This window comes from Oncorhynchus mykiss, chromosome 10 (genome assembly GCF_057628025.1).
Source record: "Oncorhynchus mykiss isolate SJ-2025 chromosome 10, ASM5762802v1, whole genome shotgun sequence".
Taxonomy (NCBI): Eukaryota; Metazoa; Chordata; class Actinopteri; order Salmoniformes; family Salmonidae; genus Oncorhynchus; species Oncorhynchus mykiss.
Window position 1 is genome coordinate 9,410,891 of NC_143031.1, and position 12,807 is coordinate 9,423,697.

The window sequence follows — 12,807 nt, forward strand, 5'->3', positions numbered from 1 at the left end:
TGCCAGTAGTTTAGACAGACAGCTTGGTGAATTCAACATGTCAATACCTCTCATAAATAAAAGCAGTGATGAAGTCAATCTCTCCACCACTTTCAGCCAGGAGAGATTGACATGCATATTATTAATGTTAGCTCTCTGTGTACATCCAAGTAACAGTTGTGCTGCCCTGTTCTGAGCCAACTGCAATTTTCGTAAGTCTCTTTTTGTGGCACCTGACCACAAGACTGAACAGTAGTCCAGGTGTGACAAAACTAGGGCCTGTAGGACCTGCCTTGTTGATAGTGTTGTTGAGAAGGTAGAAACTAGGGCCTGTAGGACCTGCCTTGTTGATAGTGTTGTTAAGAAGGTAGAAACTAGGGGCTATAGGACCTGCCTTGTTGATAGTGTTGTTGAGAAGGTAGAAACTAGGGCCTGTAGGACCTGCCTTCTTGATAGTGTTGTTGAGAAGGTAGAAACTAGGGCCTGTAGGACCTGCCTTGTTGATAGTGTTGTTAAGAAGGTAGAAACTAGGGCCTGTAGGACCTGCCTTGTTGATAGTGTTGTTAAGAAGGTAGAAACTAGGGCCTGTAGGACCTGCCTTGTTGATAGTGTTGTTAAGAAGGTAGAAACTAGGGCCTGTAGGACCTGCCTTGTTGATAGTGTTGTTAAGAAGGTAGAAACTAGGGCCTGTAGGACCTGCCTTGTTGATAGTAGTGTTGTTAAGAAGGTAGAAACTAGGGCCTGTAGGACCTGCCTTGTTGATAGTGTTGTTAAGAAGGTAGAAACTAGGGCCTGTAGGACCTGCCTTCTTGATAGTGTTGTTAAGAAGGTAGAAACTAGGGCCTGTAGGACCTGCCTTGTTGATAGTAGTGTTGTTGAGAAGGCAGAGCATCGCATTATTATAGACAGACTTCTCCCCATCTTAGCCACTACTGCATCAATATGTTTTGACCATGACAGTTTACAATCTAGTGTTACTCCAAGCAGTTTAGTCATCTGAACTTGCTCAATTTCCACATGATTTACTACAAGATTTAGTTGATGAGCTTCCCTGAGACGGTTTCTTACAGTTTGTGCAGAAATTCTTCGGTTGTGCAAACCCACAATTTCATCAGCTGTTCGGGTGTCTGTTCTCAGACAATCCTGCAGGTGAAGAAGCCGAATGTGGAGGTCTTGGGCTCTGCGTGGTTACACGTGGTCTGCGGTTGTGAGGCCAAATTCTCTAAAACTATGTTGGAGGTGGTTTATGGTAGAGAAATTAACATTCAATTCCCTGGCAACAGTGGTCAGCAGATGAGGCCAGTTGGATATACTGCCAAATTCTCTAAAATAATGTTGGAGGTGGCTTATGGTAGAGAAATGAACATTCAATTCCCTGGCAACACCTCTGGTGGACATTCCACCAGTCAGCATGTAAATTGCACGCTCCCTCAAAACTTTAGACATCTGTGGTATTGTGTTGTGTGACAAAACTGCACATTTACAAGTAGCCTTTTATTGTCCCCAGCACAAGGTGCACCTGTGGAATGATCATTCTGTTTAATCAGCTTCTTAATATGCCACACCTGTCAAGTGGATGGATTATCTTGACAAATGAGAAATGCTCACTAACAGGGATGTAAAAGAAATTGGTGCACATAATGTATGGACATTTTCGGGGATCTTATATTTCAGCTTGTGAAACATGGGACCAACACTTTCCATGTTGCGTTTATATTTTTGTTCAGTATATCTTAACATTGTAATGATAATCAGAGAACAGGTCAAGGTCTGAATTGAATTATGTGCAATACTTTCCACTTCCACAGACACAGTTAATAAGGAGGTGTGTGGGTCATATGGCCAAGAGCCCTTTCTGTGGCTGACAAGTCCCACCCATATCAAATACTATTATATTAGTTTTGACATTTGTTTCAGATAAGTAAAACTATAGTTTTAAGCAGCTGCAGCTGCAGCAAAGTTATATTTGAACTTTCCTTAGTTTAATTTAGACACAACTGTATAAATTCAACATTGAAGAATAAATAAATCAAGCAGATAATTTCAAATCTTCCCTTTGCACAGTTAAAGATATCTATAATGTGTCTGGGTGAATAATTGCATTATTACCTCGGGTTGAATCGACCTATCTGTTATGCGATTTATTTCTGTATTTTTGCATCAACAAAGCCTTTTCTTGATTTACTTTGTATAAAAACCCATTGATTGTTGCTTGTCGGCTCCTCCGTTTTCACAGGCAGCATAGGAGAACTTGACGATGGTGTTGACGTCGTCGAGAGACGGCTGAGACGGTCTGCTGACTTGTGGTGCTTTCATAGAGACAGATAGAGGAATTCCAGTGGCTTGGGAAAGTATTCACCCCCTTGGCATTTTTCCTATTTTTTTGCATTAAAACCTAGAATTAAACTAGATTTTTGGGGGAGGTTGTATCATTTGATTTACACAACATGCCTACCACTTTGAAGACGAAAAATACGTTTTTATTGTGAAACAAACAAGAAATAAAACTAAAAAACAGAAAACTTGAGCGTGCATAACTATTCACTCCCCCAAAAGTCAATACTTTGTAGAGCCACCTTTTGCAGTAATTACAGCTGCAAGTCTCTTGGGGTATGTCTCTATAAGCTTGACACATCAAGCAACTGGGATTTTGTACAATCTTCTGCTCCAGCTCCTTCAAGTTGGATGGGTTCCGCTGGTGTACAGCAATCTTTAAGTCATACCACATATTCTCAATTGAATTGAGGTCTGGGCTTTGACTAGGCCATTCCAAGACATTTAGATGTTCCCCTTAAACCACTCGAGTGTTGCTTTAGCGATATGCTTAGGTTCATTGTCCTGCTGGAAGGTGAACCTCCGTCCCAGTCTCAAATCTTTTGAAGACTGAAACAGTCAAGAATTTCCCTGTATTTAGCGCCATCCATCATTCCTTCAATTCTGACCAGTTTCCCAGTTCCTGCCGATAAAAAACATCCCCACGGATGGTGTTCTCGGGGTGATGAGAGGTGTTGGGTTTGCGCCAGACATAGCGTGAGTGTATGGCTTAAAGTGGTCCTATGTACACATACTCCAATCTCCGCTGTGGAGCTTTGCAGCTCCTTCAGGGTTATCTTTGGTCTCTTTGCTCTTTGCTCTTTGGATTGTTTTGATATAGAACTTATGTAAAACAGTTATTTATGGCTTTGTAAGTGGTTTTCCTTTGTCTATCTGCATATTGTATTGTCTTTTTTATTTTTTTTATTTAAGAAATGTAGCCTACACACTCAGGCAGGTGCCACTATACTTTTTTCCACATCCTTATTGACCACTCTATTACATGGGACATCAGAACACTTGAAATTCCCCCTTATAATTTGGGATCAAATATGCTCTGAAAGCAAACATGTTGACATGAGTACCCTGATATCGGGGAATTTGTGCCATTCTGAAAAAATTGTTAGATTGTCTGATTAATGCCCCACCTTGCCTGGTCTGTGAGTTTTGGTGGGCGGCCCTCTCTTGGCAGGTTTGTTGTGGTGCCATATTCTTTCAAATTTGTAATAATGGATTTAATGGTGCTCTGTGGGATATTCAAAGTTTCTGATATTTTTTTATAACCCAACCCTGATCTCTACTTCTCCACAACTTTGTCCCTGACCTGTTTGGAGAGCTCCTTGGTCTTCATGGTGCCGCTTGCTTGGTGGTGCCCCTTGCTTAGTGGTGTTGCAGACTCTGGGGCCTTTCAGAACAGGTGAAAATATACTGAGATCATGTGACAGATCATGTGACACTTAGATTGCACACAAGTGGACTTTATTTAACTAATTATGTGACTTCTGAAGGTAATTGGTTGCACCACTTCAACAATTTGGACTATTTTGTGTATGTCCATTACATGAAATCCAAATAAAAATGCATTTAAATTACAGGTTGTAATGCAACAAAATAGGAAAAATGCCAAGGGGGGGTGAATACTTTTGCAAGGCACTGTAGATAGTCTTTATATCTGTGCCATTATAACATACGTGACAGTGTGGGCTGTGCCATTGAGGCAATGTCCATTTGAAGTAGTCAATTTTCTTCATGAAATGACTCCAAGGTCATCAGGAGGAATCAGCCAATTAGTTGGAAGTCCCACCCAGTTGACATTAAAATGGTGGACGTCTGCAATGGCACTGCCCATGCTAAAATGGCCTTTTGGCCACTAGAGACCTTTATCACTCGATGGGTGCTTTCAAGACAACTTGGAACTCAAAAAAAAAAACAAGGTCAAATCATGACGGTGATCTTCAGGTCGGATATTCTGATGGTGCTTAAGACAACTTTGAGTTGGATGACCGTTCAAAATGAGTTTCTCTGTTTTTTTTTTTTTTTTGCACAGTTCCCAGTTGTCTTGAACATGGAATCAGCTCAAAAAAGATGCCAGAGCTTCAGACTTGAAATGGAGTTGGAAAAACCTTTAAAAAAAAAAAAAAAAAACCCAATTTTCGTGAACGCACTGAAGTCAGAGATTTCCATGTGTTTTGAAAGCGGCATTGGCCTATCAGCTGACTCCCTTGTTTAAAGAGCCATTGAACAAGCAGTTGCTTATGGAGAAAAAAAATAAAGTCTTGGAGGTCTGTTTCCTGACCGATTAGGTGTTTGGTTAATGACATCTTACATTGTTAACCCAGGAAATCTTAAGAGTTCTTGATTTAGAAGCCTATTTCACTTCCTTAAAAATCCCCAAAATGAATCTAAGATCATAAAACCATGTAATGCTTTAATGAGAGAAATTGACAATTACAGAATATAATTGTGCAACTCAAATTCACAGGAATTTCCTTAAACAACCGTCACTTGCGATTCTCTGATAAAGATACTGATTTAGTCTTCCAATAGGCAACTTCACACAAGAGGTTTAGGATCAGTGGCAGCGTCTTGCACACCGTTTTGAGGAGGTAGTCACACAAACTGAGCAGGACTAAACGTCACAAGATACCGATTTCTTTATTTTTTGCTGTGTCTTTCAGTACGATTGTATATTGTGCTTGAATTACAAATAGTGCATGATAGACTAATAAATAAAATAAAAATGTCTCCTTCACCAACAGAATGAAACCCAGCCTGGGTTTGTGTGAAGAAACAAGCATTTTTTTTTCTTCATTTGAGTAAAAAGTTGGCATACATAAGTAACCCATTGACAAAATGTATTTCAAAAATAAAAAAGTAAATTCTGTCTTTAGTAACATCTTTAGACTACATATGCCATTAATTGGTATGGAAAATTTGACATTTCAGTTTTCTACAGTGGCTTCACATAAATGACCTAAATTAATTGATCCAGCAGATAAGGGAACATTGAATTAAAATTCTTTAGCTACACATTCAAACAAAATTCTCAAAATGGTCAAATCACTACATGCGTTAGGTACACAGGCAATGTGCATTCATTCCAGCAGGAAAGAGTCAATGAATTCTCTGAATCAGTTACTTCCTAATACACGACGAAATACATTCTCAATTAAGGAGCAGGCAGAAGTCAAAGCTTGAAGTAGGTAAAGGGTTGCTCTTGATCCAGTGGGTTTGGCCTCCTGACGCCGATCAATGGAAGACGGTCTGCCTCCAGCGCTTGTCGTACAGGAAGGGCCAGAGGCTATCCCTCACTGCCGTCTTAAAGGGGATGGGCTCCACGCCGAGGCCCAGCAGCTCAAGACGGGAACACTCCAGCCGGGCATTCTGAGGTCTCTGAGCCCCCGCACCAGCAGGCTGCTCCGTCATCTGGGGTAGAAGAGGGTCAGAGGAAGTTGGGGAGGGAGGGAGGGGGGGATAAACAGCTTGTAAGGACTGCGTCAGGAAATAATGTTTAGATGGAGAATTATCTTTAAGTGCATTTGTGTGGGAGAAACAGCATGAGATGAGACTGATCAATAAATACATGTTTATTCATGAGTAACAGAAAAAGGAAATGCACACAGGCTATCATACCGGTATCAAATGACTGCTGGACAGGTTGAAAGCATCTGCAATCACACAGGCCATCTCGTATTTGGTCATTTGTTCCTTTCCAGAGTAATGGAAGATCCCTCGTATTGATGGGTCCTGGAAAGCACAAACACATGCAGAAGATACAATTAATATAATGAAGGGACCAGACCATAGACATTGCCTTAGGGCTGTTCAAGCAACCAGTCAGTTTGAGCTCACCTGGAGCCTCCGCTCAGCCATCTGTCTGCAGACTCGAGCCACGTCGTTGACGTAGGTGGGGAAGCGCTGCTGACAGTGCTCCACACTGCAGCTCTCTGCCCCCTCCTGAACCTTGTCCCACAGCACCGTCACAGCACTCTCATCCACACGCTCTACCTCTCCGTACAGTATGGGCACTCGCAGCACAGCCGCACCTGCACATGGGAGGAATTGGAATGACAGATTAACATTTGGGGGATCAGGGAGCCAAGGATGCATGAGAAGTCACACATGACTATAGAGTACACAACAACAAAAAACACAATGACAACCATAATGACACCGATAGTAAAGGAATGAGTAGAGTGTTGACGCACCAGGGCTGTGTCTCAGGACCTCCCTCTCCCCCTCTAGCTTGGACTTGCCATACACATTTAAAGGATTAGGAGCGTCGTTCTCTCCATAGGGAGGGTTCCGACCATCAAACACGTAGTCAGTGCTGATGTAGATGAGGAAGATCCCAGCTTCAGATATCACAACACAAACAGGAAAATATGTTCAGTGAACTGTAGAAACCATAGGCCTACATGTTTTTTAGAAACTTGTTAATATTATATATCAAACAACCTCGATGGCACACTAGCACTGTAGAGTAAGAGCTCATTTACATTTTTTTGAACATTGTGAATTTGTTTATTTAACATAGCGCATTATCAAGAGATGTGTTAAATATTACTGCACAGTTAAGTTATTATATTGAACAAAAATAAAACGCAACATGTAAAGTGTTGGTCCCGTGTTTCATGAGCTGAAATAAAAGATCCCCAGAATTTTCCAGATGCACAAAAAGCTTATTTCTCTCAAATAATTTTATGCAGATTAAACAGTATGATCATTACAGAGGGGCACCTTGTTCTGGGGACAATAAAAGGTTATCCTAAAATGTCCAGTTTTGTCACAACAACGCCACAGATGTCTCAAGTTGAGGGAGGGTGCAAATTGCAGGAATATCCTACAGAGCTGTTGCCAGAGAATTAAATGTTCATTTCGCTACCATAAGCCGCTTCCAATGTCGTTTTAGAGAATTTGGCGGTATGTCCAACCGGCCTCACAACTGCAGACCACGTGTACCCATGCCAGCCCAGGACCTCCACATTCAGCTTCTTCACCTGCGGGATTGTCTGGGGATTGGGGGATGCTGCTGAGGAGTATTTCTGACTCTAATAAAGCCCTTTAGTGGGGAAAAACTAATTCTGATTGGCTGGGCCTAGCTCCTCAGTGGGCTGGCCTATGATGTCCCAAGCCCACCCATGGCTGTGCCCCTAACCAGTCATGTGAAATCCATAGATTAGGCCCTGATAAAATGTATTTCAATTGACCGATTTCCTTCTATGAACTGAGACTCAGTAAAATCTTTAAAATTGTTGCGTTTATATTTTTGTTCAATATATATCGAAAAGTATACATTCAACACCTGAAATTGTGCATCCTGAATTTTCAGTGTGTATGCTTCTGATAATAAAGCAGACCCACCTGCCTCTTTAGCTAAAGTCCCAGATGCATGTACATTCAGGTTCAGGGCTGCCTCTGTGTGCTGCTCTACCACATCTGGCCTCCTCTCCGCAGCACAGTGCACAATCACATGGGGCTGATGACACAGCATACATTCAACACAAGGTAATACAGTAAGGAATATGTATGTGCAATGATATCTAAGCCATTTATCCCCATTTTAGGCTGTTTAGCCTTTCATCTAAATTTCTGATGACAATGATTCCCACAAGGAATACCGTACTTCCAGAATTCTGCAGCCTACACAGAATGACAAAAGACACAGGTTATGTTTCAGACTTCGATCCTCACCTGGAAGTCTTGAATGACAGCTCGCACAGCATCCTCGTCCGTTAGGTTGCATCGTAGGAAGCGGGGCTGAGCCCGTCTGTACCCACATCCCAAGGCGTGCCAGGCATTATTCTGGAACTCTTTATAAACCGCACGCCCAAGCAGCCCTGTGGCCCCTGTCACTAGCACACGCCTATAGGGGATGGCCACATTCTCCTAAAGAAGAGACACAGGAAAAATACAACTTAAGTTATACATTGTTTTGTTATGACTCCTGGCAATAAAAACTGATGTAATCCACATATGAACTTGCAGTTATATGAAGCTAAACATTTTGAAATTCATATAATCATTTACAGCTTAATGTTGTAAAACGATCTTTCATTTCCATTTTGACCTATGTACTGATACGTGCTAACAGGGGTGTGTGTATTCATTATGCCGATTCTGTTGCAAAACATTTCGTCTGCAACAGAAACTGTTTACACCAAATGCTATCGAGTTCTTAAACGAATGCTGTAGTTCAGTCTCTTAAAAAAAAAAACATTTAAAAAAAGCATCTGGAACAAGTTAGGAAGGTACCCCGCCCCACTTTACAGCACGAATTAATCGATCATTTATAGATGTGCAACTTGTACCAAACACTTCGTAAACTATTCAGATTGGAATGGCAAAGCGTGAAAACCACACAATTAAAATGAACTACAACTTCCGTTTAAACCCAACAGCGCTTGAACAGCGTTTGCAGTGTACGGTTTCTATTGCGAAACGTTTTGCAACAGACTCGGCGTAATGAATACACCCCAGTTCCTGTCACACTACGGTGCTAAAATGGGTGCCCAATGAGCCTAAACCGATTAGACACGATTCGAGACATTACAAGTCTTCGCCTCGATCATTTCTTAATAATTTATTTGAAATCTACTGGCTAACTAAACAACTTCGACCATCACCAGTTAGCAACAGGATTAGCTAGATGAATTCATTGTAATACAGTGATGTAACGTTATTAGCTAACGTAGCAATTCTCTCTCAAAAGTAAAGATGCCCCCGATTCTACTTTTACCTGCACCACCTCCACGTGCCCTGGGGTGAAATGTATCTTAAGTTCCTTTTCGTTCATGTCAACAGAAATATCAAAATGTAATATCTACTATGCTCATTCAATAAACGCCAATGTTTATATAATTTCTGTTGCGCATCTTCCCGGATCAGCTGTTTCCGGTCTCGCGAGAGGTTGCGCGGATGTAGAGACACAACAGCGATCCCGTTAGCGAGTCCAACTGGTTACGGTCTCAAAATGTATATTAGTTCTTATGTTGAGGACACACAGTCCAACGAAATGCTTACTTGCAGGTTCCTTCTCGACAATGCAACAACAATAAGAACTATTAAAAAAACAAAGAAAAACGAACATAAGTAAAATGTCTCAGTAGAATAGAGTTGACATTTAAGCATAACTATAATAAATGAAGGCACAATTTAATAGTAACATTACTTAAACGTGTAAATTATCAGGGAAGTGTTTAAATTGTGCAGTATTAGCAAATCACGTTGGTATAGCTCCTTACAAACACTAAACATGTATGCTAAACTCAGCAACTGGCCTAATGGATACAACCCCCAACTAGCTGGGGATAGCAAGCTAGCAGGTGCATTCACATACATTCATAGCTCCTGTGGCTAAAATCGTTGAGCAAGCTAAAGTTAGCTAGCAAGCTACCTTTATAGCAGTGGCTAATCTTAGCTAGCTAACGTTAAATCGTCACTCCTTACTAAATTATCGATCTTCACGTAAACCCTGTACATTTACCTCGTAATCTCCGTATTCATATCCCGGCATCGTTTCCCACAAACACAACCATACAACTCGATCAAGCAGCACCACTAATTTATAGAGAAAAAAAAAGGACAGAGTATTTTTTTTCCGGCAACATCAATTCTTAAAGGGGAAGTTTTGTGGTGTACCCCATAGCGACCAATAGATGGCAGTTCTATCTCACCTATCTAGCAGGTCTAATAAAACATAATCAGTTACATAAATTATTTGAATATGTAAATGTCTTTTTAGCTCATGCAGATATTCCCATAGCCACTTCTAATGAAGCCTAGCTACTAGAAATAATTTAATTCCATTTTTGTCATTAGCTACCTACCTACTTTATAACAAACACCCTTTGTTCTAGCCCCATGGTAAAAGGTAACGTATGATTCTCGGTTACTTTAGCAAGTTGCCTTATTCCCGATGTGATATGGGCTGGGCTACGTGGGCTTTCTGGTTTGCTATATCTTTGAGCATGAGCGTCATATTAAAATATAGTTCAATAAAGGTTCAATAAAAATGAAATATATTTAGGACAGTCAACCCAGTGGTGAGAGGACTGGGCGTGTCCTGTGGTTTCGTCTATAAGGGATACAGCTTTTGTCAAAATTGACTTTTCATACTAGTTTTAGGAGAATTTACACAGTAGGTTATGAGAATTAAAGTAGCAGATTATGAGAATTAGGTTAAGGTCAGAAAAAAGGGTTAGGATTAGCTAGAATGCAAAAACATTTACTTTTGACGTCAAGTTAACAAAAGCTGTATCCCGTCTAGACATGACAGTGTCCTGTCACACATTCCTGAGAGCGACATCCTGACACATTTGAGTCTGCACGTGCACATTTGGAATGGTCACTTCAAAGACCAAATCCGTTTCTGTTGCAATAACAGCAATATTTGTGGTCAAGGTTAGGGTGGAGAAACGTGTGAAAGGTGACAGATAAAATAACAGGTGTTCCTTCCCATGTCCCCCAAATATCAATCGCCCCTTCCTCCTGTATGGTGTAGCTCACACTTCTGGCTTTTACACAGTACGTCATTAAAACAAAATATTCAATAGAAACCTGATTGAAGATATCATATCAGGTCAAGAAATACTAAATAATATCGTACAGAAATAAATAGATTGACCACCTCCGAAAAATAGTAACAATCAAAAACACATTTCTAAACTATGTAATTGAAGGGTAGTGAAAAGGGTCAAGATAGATAGGAACTTAGGAACAGATGACCAATTCATTGGCCAAAAGATGAATAGTAGTTGTGAAGGGACATCGCGTTGTTTCAATGTTGTCAGTGACTTAAAACATGGTCTGAAGTTGCTTGAGAGTTTAAGTAAATTTCACATCAGCCATGTGCATTGCAGAATTATAATTACATTTCAGAGGAAAATAACTCATGGGGATAAGCAATGCCCTGAAGTTTTGGTATTTTGGTGCACTCTGCATGCCTCATTTCTTAGAACTGGACAAGAGTGAGTTTGTTAGTATGGCAGCAATCCCACTCACTCACCCTCATGCCTCCTCCTGTAATGAATAGGCCAACACTACCTCCTCCCTGTGGTAGGTGAAGGGGAAGAGTGAGTGACATGATTTTACAACAATCCAGAGGCTGTAGCCCTCATGGTCAGCAGAAACCCAGTGAACCTACCATGTTGGATGTTGTTTCTTGGAGTTTAATGCTGAGTTCAAAACAACTGGTAACTCTGGAATCTCCGACTTCAGTGCATTCAAGTACACTGGGATCTCGCGTAAAATAAAATAAATAAAAAATCAGACTGGGAAAAATAGTTTTAGTCATCCAGCTCGGAATTTGGAAACTAGGCATCTTTCTAGATCTCAAACTTTCCTACCTAAACATCACTGACGTTATGATTTGACTTTGTTTTTTCCCCCCAGAGCTCCCAGTTGTCTTGAATGCACCATAACAAATGGGTGAAATATATTATAGGAAATTAATTAGGAGTGTTGTGTGTACTTCAAGTATTAGTAGGATACTTAAACAGCTAGGAACATAAGCATTTCGCTACACCCGCGATAACATGCTAAATATGTGTACACGACCAATCTAATTTGTTTTTAACAATTTTTCACAGTTCAACAAAAAATCCAAGTCCTACATCTTTGGAACCTGGTGAAGCTGGAATTCTCAGAATCTATAATACACACCATCCATCATATTAACCGTTATTGCAGGAGTAGGCATATGAAACCATGAGTAATGAATTGGGTCACTAATACTCTGTACATCTATAGAGTGTTATACCATAATATACTAAAGCCCTCAAACTCAACACTGGACCTCAAAGCCAGTTCTGCTGCGTTTTTTCATTGTTCCCCGATAATCATGGCCTGATTTAGACCCGGGACACCAGTGTTCTGTTGTTCAGGGAAGAGATTGATTGTGATATAGATTATTGCTGAGAGATGAGGTTGATGGCTGAGGGGTATAGCATGTTGATGGCTGAGGGGTATAGCATGTTGATGGCTGAGGGGTATAGCATGTTGATGGCTGAGGGGTATAGCATGTTGGTCGTTGGTATGTACTATGTTGTTAGCAGCTTTGGTATGTTCTGTGTTTGTTGCTTTGTCAGAGCTTCTTTAATGGCCTGAGTTAGTTTTTTTCTCAGTTTTGTGAAGTGGATTGTTTAATATTCGGTTTAATTTTGTTCCCATGGGGAAGGGGGAGGCACCTAGGGAGTGCTTAGGCAAGAGGCCCGCGGGCATACATATTCGTAGTATATTCACTGTCTAGGCACACCACCCCCTGTATTTTGGTTAGCGCACCAGGTGGTGCTAAGTTAGGTAAGTAGTGGGTAGGCAGGTAAGATAGGAGAGGGTAGGCAGGTAAGATAGGAGAGGGTAGGTTAGATAAGGAGAGGGTAGGTTAGATAAGGAGAGGGTAGGCAGGTAAGATAGGAGAGGGTAGGTTAGATAAGGAGAGGGTAGGCAGGTAAGATAGGAGAGGGTAGGTTAGATAAGTAGTGGGTAGGCAGGTAAGGTAGGAGAGGGTAAGTTAGA

At 41.0% G+C, this 12,807-nt stretch overlaps 1 protein-coding gene across 4 annotated transcripts; it reads right to left on the reverse strand.

Annotated features, from left to right (window-relative positions):
* Positions 1 to 4,928: 4,928 nt before the first annotated feature.
* mat2b (methionine adenosyltransferase 2 non-catalytic beta subunit methionine) lies at positions 4,929 to 9,968 on the reverse strand. Of its 4 annotated transcripts, none has more exons than XM_021617555.3 (7): positions 9,779 to 9,968; positions 7,987 to 8,181; positions 7,657 to 7,771; positions 6,501 to 6,647; positions 6,145 to 6,338; positions 5,926 to 6,039; positions 4,929 to 5,718 (listed from the first exon to the last, which is right to left on the reverse strand). In XM_021617555.3, exons 1-7 carry the CDS (start codon positions 9,806 to 9,808, stop codon positions 5,542 to 5,544), a joined length of 972 nt encoding a protein of 323 aa, XP_021473230.1. In that variant the 5' UTR covers positions 9,809 to 9,968; the 3' UTR covers positions 4,929 to 5,541. The 4 variants fall into 4 exon arrangements, with proteins under 4 accessions (XP_021473230.1, XP_021473229.1, XP_090045012.1 ...); XM_021617554.3 differs by having other exon boundaries at positions 9,032 to 9,883; XM_090188886.1 differs by lacking the exon at positions 6,501 to 6,647 and having other exon boundaries at positions 9,779 to 9,955.
* Between the last annotated feature and the right edge of the window lie 2,839 nt (positions 9,969 to 12,807).

Excerpts from the sequence above, each read along its gene's own strand:
- mat2b (XM_021617554.3), bottom strand. The coding sequence starts at position 9,088 with ATGAACGAAAAGGAACTTAAGATACATTTCACCCCAGGGCACGTGGAG. Across the intron at positions 8,182-9,031 it reads GGCACGTGGAGGTGGTGCAG|GAGAATGTGGCCATCCCCTA; the intron begins GTAAAAGTAGAA and ends TCTCTTCTTTAG. Across the intron at positions 7,772-7,986 it reads CTGTCATTCAAGACTTCCAG|CCCCATGTGATTGTGCACTG; the intron begins GTGAGGATCGAA and ends CTGTGTCATCAG.